The sequence below is a fragment of the Orbicella franksi genome, chromosome 1 (genome assembly GCF_964199315.1).
Source record: "Orbicella franksi chromosome 1, jaOrbFran1.1, whole genome shotgun sequence".
Taxonomy (NCBI): Eukaryota; Metazoa; Cnidaria; class Anthozoa; order Scleractinia; family Merulinidae; genus Orbicella; species Orbicella franksi.
In genome coordinates this window covers 26,447,488-26,475,258 of record NC_138145.1, presented here as the reverse complement: position 1 = coordinate 26,475,258, position 27,771 = coordinate 26,447,488, and the positions used below count along the sequence as shown (strand labels likewise).

At 38.7% G+C, this 27,771-nt stretch overlaps 3 protein-coding genes across 8 annotated transcripts in view; 2 read left to right on the top strand and 1 right to left on the bottom strand.

Moving 5' to 3' along the window:
- Positions 1 to 14,671, bottom strand: part of LOC145499718 (uncharacterized) — a 75,993-nt gene extending 61,322 nt beyond the window's left edge. The window contains exon 1 of the mRNA XM_081479246.1: positions 14,604 to 14,671. The gene's annotated coding sequence lies outside the window, so the exon portion shown is untranslated. The remainder of the gene's footprint in view (positions 1 to 14,603) is intronic.
- Positions 1 to 21,445, top strand: part of LOC145499649 (atrial natriuretic peptide receptor 1-like) — a 34,446-nt gene extending 13,001 nt beyond the window's left edge. For 2 of the 6 annotated variants that reach the window (XM_081479167.1, XM_081479174.1), the window contains exons 3-24: positions 4,468 to 4,541; positions 5,583 to 6,280; positions 6,948 to 7,252; positions 7,683 to 7,824; positions 8,462 to 8,677; positions 9,374 to 9,467; positions 9,560 to 9,656; positions 10,523 to 10,603; positions 11,414 to 11,509; positions 11,588 to 11,665; positions 13,942 to 14,046; positions 14,208 to 14,279; positions 14,612 to 14,777; positions 14,891 to 15,037; positions 16,016 to 16,193; positions 16,575 to 16,715; positions 17,596 to 17,719; positions 18,243 to 18,311; positions 19,098 to 19,272; positions 19,419 to 19,517; positions 20,325 to 20,416; positions 21,332 to 21,445. In XM_081479167.1, coding sequence (XP_081335293.1) covers positions 4,522 to 4,541; positions 5,583 to 6,280; positions 6,948 to 7,252; positions 7,683 to 7,824; positions 8,462 to 8,677; positions 9,374 to 9,467; positions 9,560 to 9,656; positions 10,523 to 10,603; positions 11,414 to 11,509; positions 11,588 to 11,665; positions 13,942 to 14,046; positions 14,208 to 14,279; positions 14,612 to 14,777; positions 14,891 to 15,037; positions 16,016 to 16,193; positions 16,575 to 16,715; positions 17,596 to 17,719; positions 18,243 to 18,311; positions 19,098 to 19,272; positions 19,419 to 19,517; positions 20,325 to 20,416; positions 21,332 to 21,439 — 3,303 coding nt within the window. In that variant the 5' untranslated portion in view covers positions 4,468 to 4,521 and the 3' untranslated portion in view covers positions 21,440 to 21,445. Of the gene's footprint in view, positions 1 to 3,714; positions 4,542 to 5,582; positions 6,281 to 6,947; positions 7,253 to 7,682; positions 7,825 to 8,461; positions 8,678 to 9,373; positions 9,468 to 9,559; positions 9,657 to 10,522; positions 10,604 to 11,413; positions 11,510 to 11,587; positions 11,666 to 13,941; positions 14,047 to 14,207; positions 14,280 to 14,611; positions 14,778 to 14,890; positions 15,038 to 16,015; positions 16,194 to 16,574; positions 16,716 to 17,595; positions 17,720 to 18,242; positions 18,312 to 19,097; positions 19,273 to 19,418; positions 19,518 to 20,324; positions 20,417 to 21,331 lie in introns of those variants that run through there. The other 4 variants (XM_081479182.1, XM_081479190.1, XM_081479199.1 and 1 more) reach the window with 3 other exon arrangements.
- Positions 21,446 to 23,640: 2,195 nt separating this feature from the next.
- Positions 23,641 to 27,260, top strand: LOC145499790 (beta-1 adrenergic receptor-like). The gene has a single exon (XM_081479317.1). It carries the CDS (start codon positions 23,655 to 23,657, stop codon positions 24,618 to 24,620), a length of 966 nt encoding a protein of 321 aa, XP_081335443.1. The 5' UTR covers positions 23,641 to 23,654; the 3' UTR covers positions 24,621 to 27,260.
- Positions 27,261 to 27,771: the final 511 nt, after the last annotated feature.

The following is a 27,771-nucleotide window of genomic DNA, read 5'->3' as shown; positions in this document are numbered from 1 at the left end:
AAATCGATGGTTAAACTGACAACCGTTTACATAACAAATTATTCCCTGTCATATTTTCCGGCTCAATCCCGGTAAAAGGTAACGCAAAAGCTCTCGCGGTGGACCTTTTGAAGATTAACCCCGAAAATGTACGACGAGCACCCCCGTTATTTTTATATGAGTCTCGATTTCAAACAGTCTTACTCTATTTTTCAAGAAAACTTGCTTCCTTGGTCTGGCTGGATCAAGTTAATAAAACCTCTTCGTTTCATTTCGTGTATTTAATTGATTCGTTTTCCATCAAGATCAAAATCGACACACATGCTAAAATTTACCTTAAAAGACCAGTCTCCTTTCGAATATTTGCAGACTAATCGAGTGTATATAAACGGGAAAGACAAACCCTGCTATGTCTCTATTATAAGCAAGTGTCTAAGCCTCAACAATCTAGTAATTCCAATTGGAGCTAACTGAAAATAAATATTACGTGACGCCAGTCATGTAATACATGCAGCGTGTTTGAACTTATATTTTGGGCTTTGTCTATAGTTTTATGTACCTTGCGTGAAATAATGAAACAATGTTGCGATAACGACATGGATCAACTCTCTTTTTGTATATTTCCCACAAAGCAACGCCCAAAATGGAACAAAAACAGACTAGAGTGCTCAACAATAGAGTTCTCTGAACATACCGCATTATGCAAATTTGAGAAGAGGCTGTCGCGAACTTTTGCATTTTACCTGTGTGAACCTCGATTGCCCAGGAATTTTTTTCCATGTTATTATAGTAAAAACGACACTCTTTTGCACAGTACTTGTTTTAGTTCCATATCGGACATACCAAGATGCGTTTTAAGCCCGTAAAAGTACGCAATTTTTTGCCGTTTTCATAGGGGCCTTAAAAGGCAATTCTTCAACGGTCGACGGAATCCTTCAAAATGCTTGAAAAGTTTAAAACTTCCTATTGTTAGATAGAAGAAAAGTAAAGCTCTTATGCTAAGTTTACCCCGAGTTCTAGTTTTGTAAATTGTCTCAATGCAAATACCGAGAACTTTGTCAATTTTCCAGATATTTTTTGCATATTTAATGAGGCAAAAAGCTATATTTTCGTTTTTTGCGAATTTCTCGAAGACTTTAAATTCTAAGAAAATCGGAATAATATTTTCGAAAGTGGCTCCCTATAAGCGTTCTTTAGGCAAAGTTTCAGGATTTTCGATTTTTCTAACCTGGCCAGCCATTCTCGATATTTTCAGTCAGTGACTCTTAATGTTGTATGGCGTGCAAATCTTTAGACCTAAGTTACAAGACAATTTTGTTCAATTTATTGTACGTTTGCTTCAGCAGTTTGATTTTGGTTTTCTCGTACTGAAGTATGTAGAACTTGACTAATTCTGGGAAAATACACATTGGCGGACACCTAATTCATGTAAGTGTTTCAGGTTATTTGCATTTGGACCTTTTAACCGGGCTGGCTCAGTTAATTGGGCGAGTTTTGTCCTATATTCATATGAGAAAACCAAGATGAAAAACGGTTGCGCGGTTGGGGTTTGTGCACGAAATTCAAGGAATAAAACCGTGTGATAAAAAAACTCATCGTTAAGTTTTCTCGTTCGCGCCTAACATAGCATTTTTCAACCTCCGGCTCGTTGTTTAACAGCTGCAATTAAGTAGCAAACTTCTGATGTGGAAAATACAACAGGCAAGGGCTGCCTTCCTACGGAAGCCTGTAACTAGGCTGGCGTGTTCATATCAGAAACACTTCAAGCCCAGTTATCACAATCTCGGTCGCAAGAAACCGGAGATATAAAAGAAATAATAAAAATAAAATAATAAAATAATAGCCAGTCGAATTTCTCGGAAACCAAGCCAGCCCGCTTGGCTGGGCGTCATATTAAAAGGCGGTTAAAGAACGTCATCAGGTGCGGTAGGCATGGACATATTTGCCTGACTATTTAATGACGATCATTTTATCGCAATTTACTGCTGCCTGTCATGTGTTCATCCGGCGATCACCCAATTGGACAGATATCCTTTAATACAATTGCATCCGGCTGTTATCACACCTAAGAACTTTGTGATATCTGTCCAACTGGGTGATCTCCGGATGAACACATGAAGGCTTTTGTTTTTTGTTTTTTGTTTTTTGTTTTGTTTTTTGTGTGTGTGCTTTTCAAAAAGGTAACTTTCACGTTAGTCCATATCAACTGAATGAGCATGAAATGTTACTCCTTTTTTTTTCGAAACCGTTTAATATTGCTGTATTCATAATTTCTGTTGTTTCCAGACCAGTGTTAAATGCCAAAATATATTAACTTACTTTATAAAGACTGCACCCGTAATTCACACCATAAATAAGCGTGGTTATAAACCGAGTAAAACCATTCACTGCAAAGGAAACCGATTATAAGTCCCCTCTATTTTGATTATTTTATAACATCTTCATTTTCCAACTATACACAACCCCGCCAAAGGAACCGCAGAATGCAAAATTTAACTTAAAATGACAAGTGTCAATTTCAGCTATAGCAAACATAGATTCTTGTTGGTAAATTTAGTGAATTTTCCTTATTGTATAGGACTTGACAGCTTTCCCAGCTCGTATTTGAGTGGTAAATCAAGAGGTCACTCCAACATTTTGCCATTTTTTCCATACACTGTATATACTAGACTTACCACAGGAGTTTCAGGGTAGAGCATGCACCTAAGCGAGCGACGCGAGATGCGAGGTTAAAACAAGACGAAGGACATTTCTGAAAGTTTATGCAAATAGACAAATGATATGTGCCCATATCATTTGGCAAGTGGCAACGATTGAATTTCGGCTGTCGTCGAACTTTAGCCGTCGTGATCTGAAGCAAATCTTAATTTTCCAACTATATATAACCCTCCCAAAGGAACTGCAGAATGCAAAATTTAAATTAAAATGACAAGTGTCAATTTCAGCTAAAGAAAACAGATTATTTTTGGTAAATTTAGTCAATTTTTCTTATTTATAGGACTTGAAAGCTTTACCAGCTCGTTTTCGAGTTGTAAATCAAGAAGTCACTCCAACATTTGGTCATTCTTTCCATATACCGTATATACATTATGTGCCCATATCATATAGCAAGCAGCACGAAAGATTGAATTTCGGCTGTCGTCGAACACTAGCCCTCATGATCTGAAGCATATCCCGTCACCAAAGACAAATTTACTTTTCAAAATAAAATTTCGTTTTCGTCCCTTTTATATTTGTAGTTATCAGTTTGTTAATTAGCTAAGGACAAGAGCTGTTTTGATCATCACATATAACAATTAAACCCATTCACAACAGCTCCGTTTATAATCATCAAATCTGTTTCCTGCCTATACTCTACAAAACCACCTCCAAGAAACCTCGGATCCTACAATAGTTCTTAATTGACAATTCCCTTTTTTCAGTTTACGCCAGTTGCTATGGGCCTGACTTAATTTCAAAATGAATGTTTCTTAACTTACTTATTAAGATACCAAACGAAAGAGCCACAGGCGAGTGATCTAGTTATTTTAACGGTCGGTGATCATCGATACATAAGGCGAGATTCATGATTTTCATAACTGGGATTCAAATTATTTTCCAATTCTGAAGCGAATCACAACTCAAACAAAACGCAATGTAGCTATTTAAAATCTGTTCATAGTCAGATGTGTAACCTTTGTCTACACTCTAAAATCAAACAGAGGCAAAATTATCCTACACTAAGCTCTTTTAATTTATTTTACAGAGTACGTTTCCTTTACAAACGATTTCAAAGGAAAACTGGGAAGAAGATATGTCCTTAGAACAATTTACACTCTCCTCGATGGAAATAAATTAAATCCAAAAATTAATTATTAGGATTCTCAGGAAAAAATTATTCGCATGGCGAGACTTTTTAAGCTTATTGTCTACCATCGTATGCCTGTCAACTGAGGGAGACAACTCAATTAAGCTACTTGCAAAAATACATTAGTGAAAGTTACCTATTAAAAAACGCGTATAAACCCCATGCACTTACAGTTGAAAGCTTACAAGCCAAACACAAAATCGTGCCTGAAACTTCCTCTGCGATAAAGTATTACGTCACGATGCAAATCTATTTATTTGATAAAGCCAATATTGGAACACAGCAAAACGTTTTAGCTTTTCCAAACAGTTACAGGCTCCGCCTACCAAAAAATTTATTTCTTTTGCACCCAACTGTTTCAATATTTTACAGAAAGTTGTGTTTTATGTTTCTCCTCTGTGAATCAAGCTATCAGGATTTCAACTGATCTAAGTGTTAGTTAAGGTAAGTTACCCTCGCTGAAGCCATAGATTGTCATTCATAAAAACAGCGGAGATGAATAACAAAAAGCGTGTTCCCTCACTGCACGTTCCCAGCCGTTTATCGACCATGCCAACGCGCCGAATAGGTGTGCCGAACAGATGTTCCGTGTAGTCAAAACGAAAAAAAAAAACATGAATAGTGTGGATAATATCTTACAGCAATAAACGAAGACAACCCGGCAGATTTTTGTGTGTGGCGCAGGACAAGCTGATATGAAAAAAACGACAATAAGGTAAACACCACTCGAGTATATTTTGACATTTTCAGCTTATAAATTTTGACGATTGGAACTGGTCTGACCAGCCGGAGAAAATTCTCCGTAAAAGTCCTGTAATTGAAAGATAGGCAGCACTACCTATACAAAAAGGAGCTCAGTATAAAGTTCGAAGGCTTATTTAAACTCATCAATAATCGATATGCAGATCGACGTAAAATAGCGTGTTGCTTTCCCGGTGTGATGTTAATTTAATCACAATCTGAACAAAATGCAGCAGTAGGTAGTAATTGAAAATGAAAATACAAGAAAAGTGTCTTTCAATGGTTCCTCCACACGTGCCTTGGCACGCTTTTCACAACCAGAACATTTGGCTGCTACGACACTTTTCAGGTCGGACTTATCGACAACATATGGTTTCTTCTCACGATATTGGAGAGAACAGTTGGTCCATTTGATGGGTTGGTGAATGATTATTGTTTTGGTGATGTGAGGTTGCATAATTTTAGATTGTAGCTGCTTGATAGTTTGTCCTCCTTCCAGTTCTGCTGGGTTTTTTTTCCATACCTCTGTAACTGTTTTGCTCCATATTTTTATATATTCGATATTCTTTTGGGGGGAATTTGTCCACCCCCCTCCCCTATATCAATGATCAAATGGCCCTGAGTAAAACTACAGTATATGCTTGTCGCTCACTTGTCAATACCACACTCTATCTTATCACGAATACTAAATCTATGCATTGTATTTCAAAACCTTAAACCGGATATTACTATATTATTAGCGCAGTTTTGACACCACAATACTCAACCTATTCCAGTGATTTATAAAATGATTCAAGCTAATAGAAATCTCTTAAAACAGCAATCTTCAAGTTAAATAAATATATTTCCCTGCTACAATAAGTTTAACTTATCCCAGAGTTTTCAGTGTTTGATGGTGCCGCCAAAATACAGGAAATGCAAAACAACCGACGACAGAGGTGCCATTAGCAAGTTTACACGAGATCTTAACTACGCCAGTCATCTAATGAGTTGTTTTTTTGTTTTTCAACAACAGATTGCTCCGCACCATGATCAGGTCACTCGTGACTTGTCTAGTGTTTTGGTTATCTAATGCCATGCGCGAAGAAGTGCGAGTAGGTGTATTAGTGCCAATCACAGGAGGAGGATTTCAAGTGGGAAATGGCATCAGACCAGCTATAAAATCCGCCTTTGATGACATTAACAGAGATGAGAACTTACTTCCTGCTTTAAATTTGACTTACACGATCCACAACAGCGCATGCGACTCGGTGAGCGCGGTAGGGATAGCCGCTGACCTTAAGCAATCGCCTGCATCTGTAGATGCATACATAGGTCCTGGCTGCTCAATAGCGTGCCTCGCTGCCGCGCTTCTCGCACAGTATTGGAATAAGCCCATTATATCATACTCTTGTTCCTCGTCGGACCTTGAAGACAAGACCAAGTACTCAACGTTTGCAAGGACGCAGCCGTTTAGCCGCACGTATTCACAAAGCACGCCGTCAATCCTACTGCAAATAATGCGAAGATACGAATGGCAAAGGGCGGCCATTCTTGCGAAAGACGACGGTTCTACTAGTATCTGGGTACCAATTGCAAACAATGTAATGAAATATTTCAAAGAGAACAACTTGACCGTCTCATACTATAATGTCTATAAGGTGGCCGACGATCCAGAAACACAACAGGCAGACACTGAGAGGCTACTCGGAGAAACGAAGAAAAACGCTCGTGGTAAGCTCATCCACCAATACTGATGCTTGTAAAGCTCAAATATAAACAGAAAAAAACGTTTCGAGTAGTTGTAAGTGTAAGCCTATCGTAAGTCAAACGGCTAAATAAACCAAATTTAAATCTCAACCTTCAGTATTTTTTTCTGAAATTTTCATGAGCAAACATTCGCTATGCACGGTTTATATCAGTTTTAATAACGCCACCTTATCAGGTCTATTGCATCTATTGCATACAGACATAAACAGCCTCTATTTACATTTATACTTATTAAAAAGTGGACCATTGGATAATGCAATTCAAGAATTTTCATTGGCTTAGCCATCATGGTATGAGCTATTATGTCATGCTCTACAAATCAAATATGTATATGGAAAGGATACGCGTAATCTTTTGGATCGTTTATTTTTTTTTAGTTTGGGGGCGTTTTTAACAAAACAATTATTCCAATCGCGCTTGTTGGATATGAGATGATTCTAGCTATCTACCATCTCATATTCAACCCGCGCCTGTGGAATAATTGTTAAATATGTGTTCTTGAACTAGCGTGAAGTCCGCATTGAAGAAATATTGCTTGAGTTCTTTCATCGCGGACCAGTTCAGCCATAATATAAAGTAGCATATTTATTAATTCTTACATTCGGTTTTATATTTTCACATGTCACTTCAGTTATATTCATTTTAGCCGTAAGGACTGAAGTCGCGCGCCTGTTGTTGGTTGCTAAGAAGCTAGGGATGCTCGAAGGCGATTTCGCGTTCGTCACCTTGGATTTCTACATCTCGGAATCTCTAAAACTATCCTTGGAGAAATTCCCGTGGTATCAGAGTTGGGACGAGATGCTGGAAGTATTTGAAGGTCTCATAACATTGTCCGTGAAAAAACCCGGAAATCAAGAAATACAGAATATTACAAAATGGTTAAATGATGGACTTCGGGACATGCCACAGTTTCAGAACCACTCTGCCACCCCTTCGGTAAGTATTTATACCAAACACGAAAGACCGTGTTTGACCACATTTCCAAACACCGAGAAGAGAGTTGAAAATACAACGCGTAGTGGAGTATTTTTGCAGACATTTAGGTGGGTGGTCAGTCACTGTCTTGAGTGTCACTGATTCGGAGAAATAAAATCGCAAAAAATCTATGCCAATTAAGATCAGATATCAAAACACCGTCACCGTCATGATTTTCTTTGTCTAAACTTGATGAATTATCAACGAGGTTAAGAAATAGCTATCAAGTTATACATGTAAATAGTTGTATCGCACTTATTATATTGCAGTGCTTTCTGTTAGCCAGCGGTTACTGCGAAAAGAGAATTGACAATTTAAAGAAAAATATGTCAAATACGGTTTGTTTCTTAAGTCCAAGTATATCAATTAACTCGAAAACATTTTTATGTAGGCAGCCCAGACTGCACCTTATCTTTACGACGCTGTGTGGCTGTATGCGCATGCTTTAAACCGCACTCTCGATGAAGGAGGGAACATCTCCAATGGAACAGCAGTGTTTAAAAACATTATCACCACAACACCGCTATTCACAGGTAAATAACGCCATGGCTTCCTAAAACACATTATTTTCTCATCATTTCCGGCACCAAATATGGTCCTTGTTTGTTCTCAACCCTAACAAACAATGACCAAGTCAGGTAGTAGTGTGCCTCCTACGCTATAAACTATACATCTGTATGGATTTTGTAAAGCCAAACTAGCGCCACTAAAAGCTTGAAGAAATAGTATTCCTTGTTTCTAATTTCTACTGTACCTACAACCTTGGTCACCAGGGTTGGAAAACAATATTCTATACGGATTTTGCCCCTCCCCACCCCTGTGCAATGTTGACAAAACACTTTCATCCAACACAAGTTTGCGTTTTACCATTTTCCAACTTTGGAAGGGAGAATGGGAGTGCTCACACTTATTCTGTAGGAATAACGGATATGATTTCATGTTTTTGCACATTTTCCAACACAATTTGTCCACGGTTGTAAGTATTAGGTGCTGGGTGCAGTGGAAATAAAAATACAAACAAGGAAAACTGTTTCTTCAAACTTTTAGTAGCACTGTTTTGGCTTTATGCAGAGGTATCTAAGCGTGAGTCGCCGGTGACATGAAAGTAGTATCTTTCTAAGATGAATTAGTACCAGAAATTATAGCCGTGAGTTGTTTTTGAATTCACAGGGATGTCCGGACCAGTGATGATTGACAGCAAAGGAAACCGCGTGCCGTTTTTCGTATTTGAGAATATACAAAACAGCGCAGCAAGAGTGCTACTGGAGCTAAATTCAAGCGGAACTGTCGTCAGACAACCCAACGTAATGGCGGTGTGGCCAGGGGGACTAACTAAAGTCCCTGATGACGAGCCCGAGTGTGTTTTTAATGCTGAAACTTGCACAGGTAGGGAGAGGAAAAACAAGTCATCTGATAAGGCTCTCAATTATGAAGACTGAAGTGAATTTAAGGTGAAACGATTTTAACGCGGCGGCGATGCTATCTCTGTAGGTAATAATCTGGTTCAGGATCGGAAATGGACACTGGCTGGTTAGTTCAGGAGTCATGTTATACCACAGGCCACTAACTTCTGTCCTCAGAATTGCAATAACATCAGGCTGTCACACCGGAAATGTCTCTTAATTCAAATCATACTGAGAGTTGTATATAGAGCTTGCCTTTCTCTCCCACTACTTCTTTCTCATTCCGATTACAGTTGAAAAACATTGAAAAGACATTTTCGCGACTGTTGCGGAAAAACGATATTTAAAACAGACTAATGATTCGAGCGTGATTGACGTAAATTGGACACAATTGCCACCTTCTGTTGCAGAAATTTAGTAAATTGAGTTCCATTAACAACCAAAAAACAACGAGGCCAGTATCCAGCCATCCGAACAAGCTAGATCAATAAAGTATTCAGTATATGGCATAGAGGGACACCATTACGGGACGCCGCAGGTAATTTCTAGCAGGCAAGATGGCTCCATCTTGCCCGCTCGTGTAGCCAATCACAGCGCAGAATTTGCTTCATCTTGCCCACTCGCTAGATAAATACCTTCTATTACCCCAATGAAAACTTTGTTTTATTGTGTTTTGCAGTGACTGATAACGCGATGGAAGGTTGGCTGATTGCAGTTATTGTCCTTGCTCCTCTTGTTGTCATTTTATTTTTCGTGGCATTCTGTTTGTACAGGTATTATTTTAAGACATTCTCCTCTTATTCCTGGTAATGCCTTGTTTTAGTCACCCATTCATCGCCTCTTCTTAAAATTCTGATAATTTCAGGCGGAAAATGTACGAGAAAGACCTGCTGAATGACGCGTGGATCATAGACTTCAGTCAAATCATATTCGGCGCAGTGGATAACAGGTTTGCTAGCAAGGTAAGAATGTAAGCAAGTTGATTTAATGTAAAGTATACTTTCTCATGTAGCATGATGGCTAAGCCCGTGAAAACTCTTGAGTTACATAATCCAGTGATCTAGTTTTTAATAAAGCTGATTTTCAAAGGAACTGAGCTTAATGTCCTATGTATACGCTAGCATGGCTAGTCTACCTACCTATGGTGACTACCTATGGTGGCACACGGTCGTAATTTTGAACATAGGAGCAAACAAGTGCACTGTGTGCCTTTCAGTGCACAACCGAAGTCCGACGGAGAAACTGCCAGACAAAAGTGTCAAAACAAACTGAAACCCTACTACTCAAGTTTCTCGAATATTAAACTTATTAATTCATAAAGTTTAAACCAAAAAAATCCTGACTGTGACGGTGCTTGGATAACTGTTCTTAATTACCATAGATTTTTAAGCCTTATATCTCCAGTCTCCCTAGTTTTTTATTTTGATTGAGAAGATACATCAAACACTCAAGACAGTGTTTGAACACATTTTCAAATACCTCGAAGTTCGTCATAAATACTCCGCTACGCGTCGTATTTTCGACTCGCTTCTCGGTGTTTGGAAATGTGGTCAAACACGGCCTATTGTGTTTGATATATTAAATCACCTTCCAACTCGCAAGTGAGCCTACTTGAGAGTTCATTGTTACTCACTTACTAACTTACTTGGCAGTCATGGCTTAAAAACACGAATGGTACAGAACTGACGTAAATTTGTGAAAGCAAATGTCGTAAAACGAACTTCCGTTTTCGTCAGACTAATGTTGTGACTAGTTTTTCGTAGTCAGTCGTCTGAAATAAATTTGCCGTTCACAAACGCATGAGTATCTCGTTTCAACACGTTCACAGTGGAGCTTCAATGATGGCAGCATGCAAGAAAAAAGCCCGAGAAAGGCAAGGACTCGAAATAGCATTGGTTCTCAGTTCACTGTGAGTAAAACCAGCACCAAGTAAAACTGTCTGCCCTTGAAATCTGACAGAAAACTCAGTCACTAACTGCCATCGGATGAGATGATAAGCACATAAACGGCACTTTCTTTAAAATGCACTAATACATGTAGGTGCACGACTTCGTTACTGCACCATAATACGATCAACCATGTATCAAATATAACTGGGGTATATAAATCGTCTTTTGTGACCGGCATTTGCTCTCTTTTTTATGCCGCACCCCTGCGTTAACGTTCAATCAGTTCAGAGTTTCACCCTTTCATGTTCCAGCAATAATCAATTTCTATTTTCTTTCTATGTTTTTTTTCCCTACAATTTAAGAAACACGCGTGATGACAGTAAAGGATTCAATCTCCCTATTGAAAATGTGTCACAAAACAGTTATTAAATAAAAAATTATGCGACTATGCTACAAGCGTTACGGAGAATATTCAGTGATGCTGATCCCTGCTGAACAAACTAACATGGTGGATAAAACTATCACCCCATCTAATCGTGAGGTTTGAAATACTTTTCTGTCCACTCTTTCCAGTTCTGAACTGAAAAATTGTTGTTGCATTGGTTACTGGCTATTTGAGACAGTTGTTTCAGCTGGTACCACATTCAACTTTTAAGTTCTTACGGTGGCTTGTAAATTTGTTTGTATTTCGGTATATTGTTTGTATTTTGACCTTACAGTTGTTTTTACTTTGATCTGTTAACTAACCGTGAAGGTTTTAACAGTAATTTGTGACCTGACAGTGGTGTTTATACCGTGATGTGTGACCTTAATGTAATGTTTTACCACAGGTCATTAAAAGCCTTGGTCGTGTTTCACAGCATTCCTTGCAGTCCGAATGGGTAGATGCAGGAAAACCGTTATCTTCGAACGTTGGTCGATACAAGGTAAGGGTAAAGATTAGAATTTTACATAAGCATCTTTGTGTTACTGATCTCACTAGTAATATCTTTTCCTCACTTCAGGGAGAACTAGTCGCTATAAAACGGTTACGAAAGGATTCCATTAGCCTCACACGTGACATCTTAATAGAGATGAAACAGGTAGGCACGCAAACAAAACTTTAGAGATTACAGGAAATGTCATTAAGTTCACGTACTAACGAATAATCACCGTCTATCATTCAAAACAGATTTTGCAAGATCATTAATACATTTTCTTAAGCTAACTATTTCAGTTGCATAACGCAGCTTCGAGAATGATGGACACATCGCGCAGAATGCCGCGACATATCCGGGACTTAAATGTAGAGTGCGCGCGAAATTTAATTATTAATTAGGCTGCCGATGGCTAAACAACAAAGAAAATGACCAGAAAATGGCCGACTACGCATACTTGTTTAGCGTTTACGTGCTTCATACTTGTGTTTCGTAGTGGTTATCATATGGCTTTTGTAGATGAGACATTGATGGAATAAAGGAGACATTTTTTGAAATGTTACGAAAAGTGGATTTAGTCGTTTTCTTTTCCTGAATTTGGTCCATTTGAGGGAAAATATTATATGAGGAAATATTTGGAGGAAGAATTTTACTCCTTCAAAGTGCCCTTCTTAACGGTTATCATATGGCTTTGAATGTATGTTGTTAAAGGAAGCTTTATGCCAAGTTTTAACGGAAAATAATGTTTCGAAGTGGTCGTTCTGCCAACTTTCGAACACTCGTAACGATCCTTCAGCCTTCGTTCGCCTCGGAGACTAGAAGAACAATAGAGCGAAACTCTTTTGAATTTCCCGGCAGAATATTAATATATGCCAAGCTCCGCCTCCACAAACAATAGGACACACGCCGACGCTATAAGGCATTGAAATTGAGAGGTGATAAAATGTATCACTTAACCATCGTGTTTAAAGTAACGCTTTGCGCGAGTTGCAATAAACGAATTTTCAGCATGTCATCTGTGCAAGAAATGCAGCGCGTTGATCGGGAGCTCTTTTTAGAGCTCATTGAATCCCCGGTCACTCCCGCTTTCTTGCACATGTCCACTCCACTGAAAGGCTACGACCCAATGTTTTATCTTCAAATAAACGGCGAGGCTCTCTGGCAGTGGCGCGTTGTCAAGAGACAAAAACAAATGTTCACTTTACATGTAATTTCATCAACATAAGAAGTGTTCGGACGGCTCCTATGTGTTTTCAGTTAAAGGATAATTCTTCCACTGAATAAAATACTCTGCCTTGCCCCCTTGATTTCGTTGAGAGACTATGGGCTCAACTTCATAAATACCCATAACAACGGGCTTTTGCTTGGGTCGGTACTTATAACTGAGGCCATGATCATAAACGTCATCAAATAGTGATGCGTAAAAGCCGAGCTGTCTCGTACGCTTTGACATGTTACTCCAAAGAGGATTCTAATAACTGAATACTCGAACCTGGGCCTTTTAAATGTTTTGATCAATTAAAACGGTTCCAATTTTGAATAATTATCTCACACATGCAGTGGACAACAATGCTCACTCAGGCGTAAGACGCGCTGCGTGCCCTTGCTTTTTTGTTCGGCTCTGGATTTCAAACAGAAATGTCATTTATTTTCCCCTTCATCTTTCGAATAGATAAAGACCTGTGTTGTCTTTTAAGTCCTCGATCAACGACAGACTACGTAAACCGATCGAGTAAAAGACTACGTCTGGTGAACTGCTTTGACCGGTCGAGTAAAAGAGGACAACGATAAAGTAGAAGAAAGTTTTATGCGCACCGTTCTTTCAATTTGGCAACGCTTTGGAAGAAGAATTTTTTGTGGGAGAACTTTTGGCTCCCGCGCTCAAACCATTTCGAGTGTGACATGTCAACAAAAAAAGTGAGAATGTCGCTGCACACGACTTTGTTGACAAAAGTCTTCGTGAAGAGCGCAGGCCGCCTTTAAATTAGAGCGCTTTTGTTAGCTTATTACACCTTGGGATTTACTTCACACATCAGACCGTTTGATTGACAGCCGCCGATTCATTGACGAGAGCAGTCGGAATTCCGACAGCAAATATTTGTAATTATTATTCCGCGCATTGAAAAAATGAGCACTGCAAGTATATGTCGCGAAAGACAATAGAATTCTGCGCGATGAGTGATGGAAAATCTGTTAATATTTCAAAAGAAGCAAACAAAGACAAAAGATTTGAATTTTTCATTATTAAATGTTTAAAACCGTGAAATTGATGAAAATTCCAACTGGCTGTTTAAATGAATAAGCCCAGACTAAAGGAATACGTAGCAGCCTCACACCCCCCCCCCCCCCCCCCGCCTGAGGTGTTAGAAGGATGATGATGATAATCAGATGAAAGGAATACGTTGCTCACTTCACTCCTATATTTTTGTTCCTCACTGCAGGTGCGCGACATTGCTCACACAAACCTCAATCCATATATCGGAGTATGTGTCACATCTCCAAATGTCTGTATCATTTCACAATATTGTTATCGGGGCAGCATAGAGGTAAGGCCGTTGTTAAGTAAACATCAACAACTGACCAGGTTTTAAGACTTCAGTGAAATATCTACACCACGTGAATTGTACGTTAACATTTTCTGTCTGCTCAATTCTGATACCTAGTAAGGTTTGTAATCGAAACTTAGTGCATTTCTCTTTTATTTCAGGAAATTTTAGCCAATGAAAATATAAAACTTGACTGGTTCTTCCGAGCATCGTTTTCGCAAGATATTGCCATGGTAACAGAAACATTTTACTTTTTGTCTGATTGACAGAAATATCCTTGGCATTCATCATAGCCTTAAAACCTTTCTGAATAAATTTCGTTTTACGCACTTTTTGCAGTAAGGTTTGAGAAAAAAATAAATGTTATTTCCTTTTTAACATCAAAACGTGATCAGAAATATCATAAATAATCGAGCTCAGATCGTCATCATTTGAGTCTGTCAACCTGTGGCAACCTCCCTACCAAGTACCTCGCCATGTGTCTTACCAAAAATAGCATTTGCTGGTTCCTCGGTCTATTAAGTGTACAATTTTATACTGCCATAACTTTCAAATACCTCTTTAGGGATTGGCAGCACTGCACGCCTCTCCTGTCCAAGTGCACGGCCATCTTACGTCATCCAAATGTTTGATTGACAGTCGGTGGGTGTGCAAAGTAGCTGACTATGGGCTGCATCTTTTAAAGTCCGGCCAAAGCTCACAAGATGCTGGTGAACATGCTAAATACAAGAGTAAGTTTCCATCAGTTTCTGAGTGGTTCCTTTATATGCTAGTCTAAGCGTTACACAAGATGGAATATTTTTTTATGTATACTGTTTTCCCACGCTTTTTAATTTTCTATCAGAACTATTCTGGACAGCCCCAGAATTCCTTGGGGAGGATGTTAGTGTGCGTTGTTCTCAGCCGGGTGACGTGTACAGCTATGGGATCATTCTTAGCGAGCTGCTCAATAGAGAGGAGCCATATTCTTCACTCTGTATGGAACCAAGGGGTAAGTTTCTCAATTACTGCGAAATTTATTCTAAATTATTAATACAAATGCATCACTGCGCCTTTCAGTAACATGCGGACTCTAAAATTCAAAGCTCAACCGACAAATGCGTTTTTCGCTACCGTCAATCAAATATTCGGCGGCTCCTCCCAGCCTCCGACCACTGCCAAGCGCGGGCGCACGGTAATCAAATCGTTGAGCACAGTTCAGACAACGGAACAGTGCTCGGCAGTAGCCGGAAGCTGTGAGGAGCCGCCGAACATTTGATTGACGATAGCGAAAAACGCATTTGTCGGTTGAGCTTTGAATTTTTGGAATCCGCATGTTATTGAAAAGCGCAGTAATGCCAGTAAACCATACTAAAATGAGATATGCTAAGTTGCAAAGATATTCTGTATATGAGTGTTGTGAGATTTGATAGGGAGAATAGTGTGGTTACAACGGCAAGTGCCATTTCTTTCAAGAGAGTCAAGAACGTTATTAACTTAATGTAATGGTCAGGATTTAGGTTTACTTTACACAAACGAGAGCATGTGTTTAACTTTACACATAGCTCCCAGGCATTCAGGACAAACTTCGGTAATTCTCTGGTGTTGTTTTCTTTGTATCCAAGTCTCTTTTGAGTATTGAAGGGCAAAAGAAACTTTAAAAAAATTTATTAATTATTTCCTGAAAGAATGGGAGCCATGTTAGAATATTGATTTACATTTACATTTAGATTCTTGCAAAGTCACCCAGTGTCATAAGTGCAAGATTAAATACACCGTAAACAAAATTTGATTACAAAACTAAATATAGAAAGTTCGTATAAAAAGGAATAAAATTACAACAAATAAAAGTGGTCAGAGATGGTGACCTATCGAACGTGCCCTATTAGTGAGAACCAAAGAAATAGCAGACGAACAGTTAGTTAATTCATGCTTCTCTGAGACATTCATCAAAGCTGAAAAGAAACTATGACTATTTTCGTCCCCGCAGATATCATCGACCAAGTAAGAAAACGGCTTATTCCAGCATTCAGGCCTGACTTACCGAGTGAGATTGGTGATAACAAAGGCATTATTCACTTGATGCAAATGTGTTGGGACGACGACCCGTCGATGAGACCAACATTTTCGGAAATAAAGTCAAAGTTTAAGTCTCTAAGTCGCGGAAAGTAAGTCTGTACTTATGTCATGTTTATATGTTTATGCTTATGTTTATAGTGCAGAGTCTGCTTGACGGAAAGCAGAATTAGTAGTTTAATAATGTCAAATGGTTGTGTAGAGTACATGTATATGAGTAATGAATACATGCCCATTACTAAATTAACTTCGCCAAATTGGATTGTAGTAAGTAACACAAAATAAAAAAGCGAGGTCCAAATCTTGTCTAGGACAGGCGAAGTCAGGTGCCAGTTTTAACTTGAAAACATACGAATCGAAACTAATCAGTTCTACGAGGTTGGCCATGAATCGAAAATTTATTGGAAAAAATGCCAACCGTGTCAATACATCAATCACAATAGAAAAGTATGTTCACTGAACGCCTTTTACAGAAATGCCAACATTGTGGATAACATGATACGGATGATGGAAAGTTACACAGACCAACTGGAACATCTTGTAGATGAGAGGACAATGCAACTGGCGGAGGAGAAGGCTAAAACAGACGAGCTTCTTTACAAAATGCTTCCAAAGTAAGCGTCATTATGCTAAGCATTAACTACTTCAGATGTAGTTTGGTATAAACGATTTATAAAGATATAGCTGAAGGACTGAAAAAGGTCTTATCACTACTGCGTCAAAAAAGGAATCAAGTTCCTTTATAACAATACTTTTTTAAATATTGTTTTTTAGGTTTGTTTAGTTAGGCCTGGTTTTCAACACGACATAAGCACAAGCTCAAGCATAAGCATATCGGTAGTGAGAACGCCCACAGCACAAGCATAAGCACATAGGCATGCGCAGAATGGATAAGTACCTTGTTTCCGGTTTCATACCTCAATTCTCGATACAGTAAAACAATTAAGTCAGCGAACTCTCGCTTATTCTTACGCTCATGCTTATAGCAGCGCGTTCTCACTTGACATAAGCACAAGCACAAGAACACAAACGATTCTTCTGCTTGTGTTTGTGCTTATGCTTATGCTGTGCGCGTCCTCACAACCATATGTACTTGTTCTTTTACGCTTTGACTGTTGGCGTCCTCGCTACGGTTATGCATATGTCTGTGCTTATGTCGTAGTAAAAACCAGGCTTAAAAGTTATTTATTTTTGAAGCGAGCTTATTAAACTGAACTGAACCATTTGAACTAACTTTCTCCAAACAATAAACGTTTTCCAGTTTTATTGCTTTCCTGTGGTTAATAACAGGAGCAAATTTGTTTACAAGGTAATACGCTTTAGTTATCAGTAATTAAAAGGAATCAAAGTTATATAAAAAGCCAACAGTACGCAATGATAATTTGTTTGAAAAGTGACTTCACCTCAGTATCAAAATCAGTTGTTTTAAATTAACCACCCAGTAATTTCAGTTAATTTCAAGCACACTAAATGTAGTGCATTGTCTCCTTTTAGACCAATCGCAGAGGATCTTAAGCTGGGAAGATCTGTGACGGCTGAAAGCTTCTCTTGCGTGACAATTTACTTCAGTGATATCGTGGGCTTCACCTCCCTGGCTGCTCGGTGCACACCACTGCAGGTACTGATCATCTCTTCAACTTTCGATTCCAGTCAAAGTTATTGTAGCTTTTGCTGTACTGTATTCCCACCCGAGTAACTTCACTATGTCGTACGTTATAAAGTCGTTGCATCATTTTACTTGCATAACATCTGGATTAACGTCCTGTTGCGTACTTCTATCAAGCTTAAAGGAGCTCAGTAACGGGATTTTGAGTTACTTTTGCCACGTACAAAATTACCATTATACTGAAGGAAACCTAAAAATAATAGTTTACTTACACAGAAAAACACCAAAGAGATAATAATAAACCATCAAGGAACAGGATGGTTTAGGATGGTTCAGATTGACACGGATTAGAAAACGACGAACTAGAAAAAATTAGGCTAAGCATTTCATTATGCGCGAACAGTGAAGTTGCTCCCTTTAAGACGGAAGCCGCTGCTCATAATTCCGTCCAAGTATCTGTTCGTAGTGCACCTTCACAAAGTCTGGTAGAAATGTTGGTAACCAACACTATAAACAGCTTACTGTCTTTCCGCAGGTGGTGCATTTCTTAAACGATTTGTACACTTGTTTCGATAACATTATTGACGCTCATGATGTTTACAAGGTAGGTCGTTTTATTTGGCGAACTCTAAACCTTGTTTGTAGAATTATGCATTTCCTTCTTCCCGTTGCTGCCTGAACGCATGGTTCCTTAACTTCCAAAAGCTCATTGTAATGGGAAAACTTTGAAGGTAATTTATGTATTTCTTTATCTCACGAAAAAAGCAGAAGAAACTGAGAATAAACAGCTTGATTGGGGTAGAACTTACTTGAAGATGCTTTGTGTACCCTGATTGGTAACCGACCAGATCATATTACATTAGGGAGCTTTAGCAAGCCACGACGTCGACGGTAACGGGAATGTCACCAAAAAAAAACGTTTTGTGAGCAGAAAAATGGCTGTGCACGTGCGTTATAAATCTTTGCACATTTCTTTGTCGTCCTCTGCCCAACAACAACTTCAAACGACCAAGTTCTGCGTGTGGCCGCTAATTTTTTGCATTTTCATTTGGACAAACGCTGATGTTATATATATTTAGCTTGCGCCAGTTTTGATACCAGTAGGCGAACTGAACAGATCTATACAATTAAAAAATTCGAAGTTAAAACGTAAGTTCATTTTTTACTAGTCGTTGTCCTCGGGGTCGCCGTCGTAACTACCTAAGCTCTCTATTTATGACAGCGCCTGCGCATGGTTGTTGACTTTACGAAGTTATTGCTGGCTCAAACTGTTAAGAGAGAAATGTTATACTTACTATACTATAAAACTATATTATACTACGATTTAACTACATCAGTTGGCATGAGTTGAGAGAATGCGAAAATGCTTTATCTTCCGCATTCGAAACAGGTTGAGACAATTGGTGACGCATACATGGTTGTATCAGGTTTGCCTGTCCGGAACGGCAATAAGCACGCTGGTGAGATAGCCACAATGGCGCTAAACTTACTCAGTTCTACAAGAGACTTCACCATCCAGTACCTACCAAACAGGAGACTTCAACTACGAATAGGAATTCATACTGGTCAGTATAGCTTGCCACTTGTCATGCAGATAGACGTTAGACATAGCTTACCGCAAGAGAAAAACTTTCATTTCTCAAACTATTCAGAAAGTTGACTTTTGAGGAACCGACTAAGAACTGTCATTTTCTCATTTGAACACGTGTAGGGTCGTGTGTGGCTGGAGTTGTAGGACTCAAAATGCCTCGATACTGTTTGTTTGGTGACACTGTGAACTATGCTTCAAGGATGGAATCTAGTGGTCTAGGTGAGTTTTTGTGACAGCTCTCTGAACTGGTAATGGTAATTCTTTATCTATAATGCCAACTCCGCTTAGCTTAAAAAACTACTTAATTAGCAGGATGCCCACTCTTAAAATATCATATAAATGTACATTACCTAATAAAAAAGTAACAAAAGAAAATACAAACTAGTTAAAATGTAAGTACATAAAATTAAGTATTCCCGATGTTTGAAAAGTATAAAGTGAACTTAATCTTCTACACTTTTAAAATTGAGGACTACGAGCTATGCTACGTTACGTTGAAAAGTAATCTAGCCTGTGAACAAGCTCCGACTTGAAGGGTCTGACCGCTGCTGGAAGGGCCGAGGAGGAACTCTGTCCGGTCCTCCTCTCCATTCTATCCTCTTTATTCCCGCTTTCTCTTCGCGCCATCCTCGACGGGAGAGCCTGTTCACGGGCTAAAGAAAAACATGCCATATATATGTTTAATACTCCAGACAATCTAGTCTTCTCTCCGAGACTTAATTTCAGCGTGCCATTCTAGTCAAAATAGTTTTTGTGTTCCTACCTTTCGAACGAGATGTCGAAGCGCCACTGATCACGGTCGAAAATGGTTTTGCAACGTAGTACATTTAAGGCTTGGCCCGGCTGACAATCTTTTTTTCGCTGTGACATTTACACATTTGATAAATACAAGTCTAATCATTTGAAGTACAATAGTACCCGGGTTTCCGAATCACAACTACGCTCTCTATCAAATCTAACAAAATAATATTTCCGTTTTCTTTTTTATCTTGTTTATATTTTTCCATTTACGCCGAACTTTTTCAGCGTTAAGAATTCACTTAAGCCCAGAATGCAAAGCGGCCTTGGATCTTCTTGGGGGTTTTCAGATGGAGGAAAGAGGACCGGTTACAATGAAGGTAAGCTGTCAACCATATCCAGAATGTCTTGAAAACCAAAGGTGCAGTTAGGTTTTGTGACATCATTTGTTACTATTTAGACCAATTAAAGGAAGTATATAGTTTTTGTTCAACATTTGACTCGAACTAAAAAAGATTTATCTTGGGTAACTCGTACTATGCATAAAGCCCACAGCAAGGTCACGACGCATTGTTCTACTCCAACATTTTATCCACGTTTGGTGTGAAAGTATCTCTACCAAAATGGTGTTCTGTCGCTTTAGTATCCGAAACCTTGCTTCTGACTGAAAAAAAAGAAAAACACAATTTCTTGTAGTCAGAGGCCCCGCAATGTTTAGTTTATAATTACCTCGAGTGTATAATAACAGATCCTTTCGTCAGCGAAAATAAAACTCATATGCATGTAAAAACTAGTTATGGGACGCTTTCGAGTTGTATACCAGTGTGTACACTGAAAAAACACAAGTGACGAGTGGGCTATTCCATGGAACACCACGAAAAAAAGTGTTGCATACCGTTTTTTACAGTGTATACCATGCCATAGAAAACAACTGACAGTGGCTAACACAATCAGTTTGACATACGCGCAGCACACGATGGGAAGGTTGGGTGTAATACGTAATATATCAAAAACGAGAGACAGTGTTTCATCGGGATACCCAAATACCGAGAAGAGAGTTGAAAATACAACGCGCAGCGGAGTATTTTTGACGAAATTCGAGGTTTTTGGATAGCCGATGAAACACTGTCTCGAGTGTTTGATATATCTTCTCAATCGAATCAAAAACTAAGGAGTGAACGGAGAAGTAAAATCGTCAAAACCTATGCTAATTAACACCGGGTATCCAAACCTCCTTCCAGGTTGTACTAGGTAGCCATCGTTTCGCGTTAAGCCTCATAATCCTTCTTTTGCAGGGAAAAGGAACTATCACCACATACTTTTTAAACGGGAAGGATGGATTCACAAAACCTTTTCCAGATTTAAAAGAAGCGGCCTCTTTATCAGAACACGAATTCAAGTAGCATCCACGACTGCACACATACAAGATGTCTTTCTCTTTTGTTACCTTAGAGAGTTGACAGCTCTATAAACGCGCCATTGAATGATGACAATAACAAATATCTAAATAAATTTTATATACCGGTATATACTTCTAAGCTACATGTAAATGTTTCCAATCCTCGGAAGCAACGCGATTCAACGGCTTGACAAGGTTTTTCCTTCGTCCGGACTTATATTGCATCAGAAGCAAGCGTATCACGCTCATGCTTGCTTCTTGTCTTATTTTTCAAATAAGGAATTATGAAGCATAACTGATAGAAACTGCATTTACCAAATGAGAGTAAACTGGAAAGCTGCTTTTTCAAAGGCAGGTTTTAATAGGCCTACATTTTGCTAAACGTCTGGTCCGGGTTGTTCGAAAGGGGGATAACGCTATCCACTGGATAAATCACAATCCAGTGGATAGCGTGGTTTGTCTTGTTAACACTTATTTACTGGATAGCGATTTATTCGGTGGATAGCGTTATCCAGCCTTCGAAAAACTGGTGCTAGATTTGATTATATTAATATAGCCGTCAGTAATCGAAGGTATTGCCTATTTATTTCTCGCGATCACGAAATAATTTATTTTAAACATTACGTGTCTAACTTCATCTCCCATCACTATCGTATGACTTCAAAATTTGCATTTTTAATGGCGACAAGATGACACCGATACGTCATGTACAAGCGTTCACTTTCTTCTAAAATGTTCTTCTATATGTTAATTCTTTAATCTGTTAACAATTTCTTGAAATTTTCAGACGAATATAGTTCCTGTAACGTCAGAAATAATTCATTTGTAAAATAAGATCTTTTTTTAAAGAAGAGAAAGTAACGAAGTTTAGTTAAATAAAGCATGCACATAACAAAAATAAGGCGAGACTCGTTTCTGTCTGTTGCAACATCACGCAGATGGACTCAAAGCCATGGTCAGTATCAGTTCAAAGTGGGTTCAGGTACCGTCCACGCTACGCCGGATGAATTTAAAAATGCATCAATTACCGGTCATCTTAAATTTGTGTTTGAGGAAAACTCGGTCTGGGAAATCACATGATTATCGTCACGCCATAATTTTCGACTAAAAAGTTCCGTTTTCAATATGTTTTCCGTCCACAGGAAAGTCAAAACCCGTCGTTTTCAAATTTCTCCGGTTTGAAGAACGTTTTCGAAAAGTTCCGTTTTCGTGATTGATTAGTGTGGGCGTTTAGGCCTAACCGGAGAAATAATTTCTCAGGCGTAGTGTTGACGCTGACTCAAACCAGCAGTTTATAACGAACACATTTCTCACTGCGTATTCAATCATACCAAATAAAAGGTGGTCCATTAGGCAAGGAGCCATTAGTCCCTTGTCGCTTTAATATTTCATTTAACTTATTTCATTAAACAAAATAAAACAACAGGTGGAAAATGGAGAAAATCCAAGACGTTTGCATCGCTTAACAGATATTGAAAAGCTACGTGCCGTTTCTAGGCACAACTATATTTCAAGTGGTAATTTTTTTTTAAATTTAATTGACGTTACGTGAACGCAGCTCTCAAGCCTGTTGCATCAATTAATTCTTTGTATAAATTAAAGTGAGGTTTTTGCATATTTGTTTATTATACCTACCAGCTATGTTCCGATGGCTTAGCGTAGATCGTTCTATTACCGACATAGCCAAAAGACCGAAGCTTACGCGTGTCAAACACATGAAAATTTGAAACAGCTCGCTTTTAGGCTCACGTTTTCTTGGAATAAACTGGTAAAACGGCGGCCACCGAAACAAACAAAGACAAACGATCGAATCATGGATTATTGATAACAGATTATTGGAATTATACCTAAAAGTTGACAAGCTGAAACAACACAGACCTTAACTGTTGACCTACCAAATAAGACAGAAATTCACGACAATTTTAGAAGAGGAATGTTTCAACACATAAAGTGTTATTAGAATTTTCCTTCCAGACTTAAAATGTCAAAAAAACAACCTCTTTGTTATGAGCGCAGCACAGTGACGACACGAATGACAGGCACTATCAGCTATAATCGATTGATTGAAAACCCCCCAAGTCATCACCTGAATTTTAATTAACCTAGTGGTAAATACGCGGCGTATTAACCCAAGATAATTCGTCGCCTGCAGCAAATTTTGTCGCCGTTTTAAAATTTCTTACCAGATAAAATTCAACAAAGCACAGGAACCAGAAAAGATGAACAACACTTGCCAAAGTGAGTATAAAGAACTGAGCATGACAGCAAAGGTTCTCTTGTCGACCTGGTATGGTCTCGTGGGTTTGGCGGCCACAATTGGAAATGCGGTTGTTTTGTGGTTGATCGCCAAAACCCAGTCACTAAGAACAATTTCAAACTTATTTTTAACTTCGCTGGCAGCAGCCGACCTTTTAGTTGGTTTGGTGATTGCCCCAACGTGGATATTTATCAGATGCTTGGGATATGACGCTGATACTTACTTGCAAACCCACGGTAAAGTTAACGACTATCTTTGGATACACACAACGGTGGCCACAACATTTAACTTGTGCTGTGTTAGCCTAGACAGGTACATCGCCATCATTCATTCTCTCCGCTACCGAGAAATTCTAACTAAAAGGAGATGTTACGAGCTCATAGCCACTGTTTGGTTGATGTCCTTGATTCTCCCCTGTTCGAGGTTTGTGGTCGCGGAAGGTAGCGTAGCGCTATGGTTGTCTTTTGCAATCATCACGGTATTGATACCTATGATAGTCATCGTATCTTGCTCCATTCGGATCTTAAGAGCCGCAGCAGAGCAGTCGAGAAAAATAATAACAGACAACAGCTTCCTGAATCAAGACGCGGTTAAAAGAGGAAAAAAGAATTCCAAGGCCGCCAAGACAGTAAGCATTGTGGTTGGGCTGTTTGTTGTTTGCTGGTCGCCAAGTTTAGTCACGTCTTTGGTGAATTATTTCACACTGGATCCTTGTGGTCTCAATCAACAATTATCTTACTACACAGAGTGGACATCCGTCGAAGCACTTGCCTTTACTTCATCGGGAATCAACCCGTGGGTGTATTGCTTGCGAAATGACGAGTTCTACGAGGCCTTATCTCGCACTTTTCCATGTTTTCCAAGACGAAATTTGGGACAAGATAATTTTCATCTAAGAAATAAAGGCGGTAATCAAGCAGAAATTTGAGTGGCAATACCCAACAGGCGTGAGGAGAGTAAAGCCTTACTACACCAGAATTAATCAAACGAAATTTACTAAAAGCGTGAGCCTGAAGCCGGATTCGCTCATCCATGAACGTTGTTTTTGAAGATTCCATTCTAAAAATCATCAAGCGCAACTTATATGATTACTTGTGTGTTTAGGAAACAACCAATAAAATTTCAAAGAGGAAAGCTAATAAACTAAAAATCGTGTTTAGAACAAATAACACTATAATTTCCCGTTTAACAGCTGCAGAGTCTCGATTTTTTACTTACGTCAGCCCTAACTACGTTTAAAAAATAGGTAAGACACACTGGACAATGCTTTTTTAACTTCAGCAAGAAATGTACATTGATTGATCTTAGTACAAGGCAGCAAGGCTTACCACAAAGAAAATTCTAAGAACTTCTATCTGTCACTTATGCAATAAATAAATAATAGATTTTTTAAGGTCCCCCGGGAAGATCCTAAGCGGGAGAGGAAATTAGTTTATGGAAATCAACGTTACAAACAGACAACTAAATTTTAAGTAGTTCCAACAGGAGTTCTAAAGCCAGGAAATAGAAAGTTTTAGGAAAACTTAGCGCGAGTGCAAATTAGTTTGAGGAAATCAACGGTAGAAACGGAGAGCTAAATTTTAAGTCGTTGCAAAGGCAGGAAAAAGAACGTTTTAGAATATCACTGCTGCAACTTCTTCAATCGACGCTTTGCATTCACTCACGCCATAGAAAATTCGGAAAAGAAGGAAATTGCTCGTAGTCAGCACAATGATATCGACAGAATGAATATGGATAGATTTAATTTATCATTGACAATTTCAGATCTCACAGGAAACACTTTGAGTTTTTAAATACTTTTTACCAGAGAACGCTATATCCTATATTATCATGATCAAACCTGGTAACCGATCCGCGATATTTTTACTTTGAGTTTCATTGGCTTCGACAACGGATTCCACAAACATGAAAGCAGCACGTATAAGTCGATTTTGCTGAGTAGTCCCCAGTCTTGTAAAGACGACTGCGCTCGAGGCTATAGCTTGATCATAACAAAGGTCACCGAAAAATAAATATTTAGATCACGTCTTGAAGTGCCACTATGATGAAATTTGCGATATCCATTTTTTTACATTTTCGTACACAATAGGTCTTTCCTAGATATCTTGGCAGATTTCAATCTATTACGAACATTAGAACTCGCGGTTTTTGGACCTTTATTTCCGAGAATTTATGGCCGTTATTAATTTTCCTTGTTCTGAGTCTTGGTTGAGAGTTTGAGAAAATGATGTCATTTTCTCAAAAATACCGCACGGGTTGAAATTATAACAACAATTAATGTAGAAAATTGTACGAATATATGAGCCAAAGTTTTTGTTATTCTTTATGCGAATTGCTGTACTAATTGTTATCATAATTTCAACCCGTGTGGTATTTTTGAGAAAATGACGTCATTTTCTCCAATCCTCAACCAGGACTTGGAACAAGGAAAATTAATGGCGGCCGTAAATTTTCGGAAATAAAGGTCCAAAAGACATGAGTTCTAATGTTCGTAATAGATTGAAATTTGCCAAGATATCTAGGAAAGACCTATTGTGTACAAAAATGTAAAAAATGGGTATCGAGAATTTGAGCATAGTGGCACTTTAAACAACTCGTTGTTACAAATAAATTTATAAGTTATAGATTTTAATTGAATAAAGTTAAACAAAATGTGTCAGTCTTTCATCTTAGACGTAACACTGAAAATGAACCATATGTAAGTTTAAAAATCGTTCTGGCGTATAAATGGTTCGCCGATCTTATAATCTTATAACTACAGTTTACGACTCGATATATATACGAATGAAATATTACAAATAAAAAGAGCAATTGCTTTCAATAAGCTTTCGTAAGAATAAAAAGAAAGTCTACATTCACAATGAAAACGATGGATTAATTCGACGTTTTTGAAACGAAAAAAAAACATTGACCAATAACAATGCACCATTTTCTATTCTCGGATTGGAACTAGCTTGTAACTAAAGCTAATGCGAGGAGTGTTTTCAAATGCAAGTGACATTAATCTTTTTTTAATGATATTCCCCAGCATGAGCCATCATTGCAATCTAGATGCAATCCAATACCCCGAAAAAGAAAACGGTCAATTGACCTTCTGTATTGTGTGCATTGATGTCCATTATAGCGGAGCCCCATACTCATATAGCAAAGAAAAGGAAACCCATGAGTTGATTTTCTCATGGTTATCATGGCTAGCGGTATTGCTCGTGGGCGCGTACGCACGACGACGACGACGGCGGAGTTGCCCAACATGGCGACCATACTCCAAATAATAGGTTGGCAGAGACATGAAGCCTTGGGGTACTTACCATTTACATGAGAAAACCGGAAATTCCAGTTGGAAAATCAAATGGTTCGCGCCATTCCATTTGGGAAGCTTCAGAAATTATGGGCTGTGATTTGAGGTGATGCTATTTTTCTGCTCTTTTAAGTCTCTCTAGCTTATGTGGACATACTTTATAGCGATTCCCTCTCCGGCAACGTCGCATTTGATTGTTTAATGTTTATGCCTGAAATTTCCAACCGGATGGTTTTTGTAAATGGTAAGCACCCTTGGTTTACCGTGTACTTTCTTGATATTGGACATCCATGTTATGATCAACCAGGAGGGAGAGGTCAACTTTCCTTGCGTAGCCATGCGATTGCGCGCCCGATGATCTTGGCCATTATGACGTCACTCGTGAGCCGGCCCGTGAAGTTTCAATGGCCGCTAAAAAATGATACCAGAAAAGTTTTTCATCTGATGATTGCTCGAAGGATTTGAAAGAAAGCGATCAACAGACCACAGGAATAAGACAACCTGTTAATATTGTGCCCAAAAATACTTTGGTTTTCAAAAACTAGATGTCAGGAGACACAAAAACACGCAAAATTTCGAGATCGCTCAATTGAAAACGCGACTGAAAAGTGAAGCTTTGCGCCCGTTTCTTGGGCGATATCTGGAGAACCCAACAGTGAACAACGCGAACACAAAAATATGATCTTCATATGGTTTAAAACGTTTGAGTGGTGATGAGAACGAATCATTTAACATATGCATAAAAATGATCAGTGGGTTTAAACCCATTATTTTGTAGACG

Excerpts from the sequence above, each read along its gene's own strand:
- LOC145499790 (XM_081479317.1), top strand. The coding sequence starts at position 23,655 with ATGAACAACACTTGCCAAAGTGAGTATAAAGAACTGAGCATGACAGCA.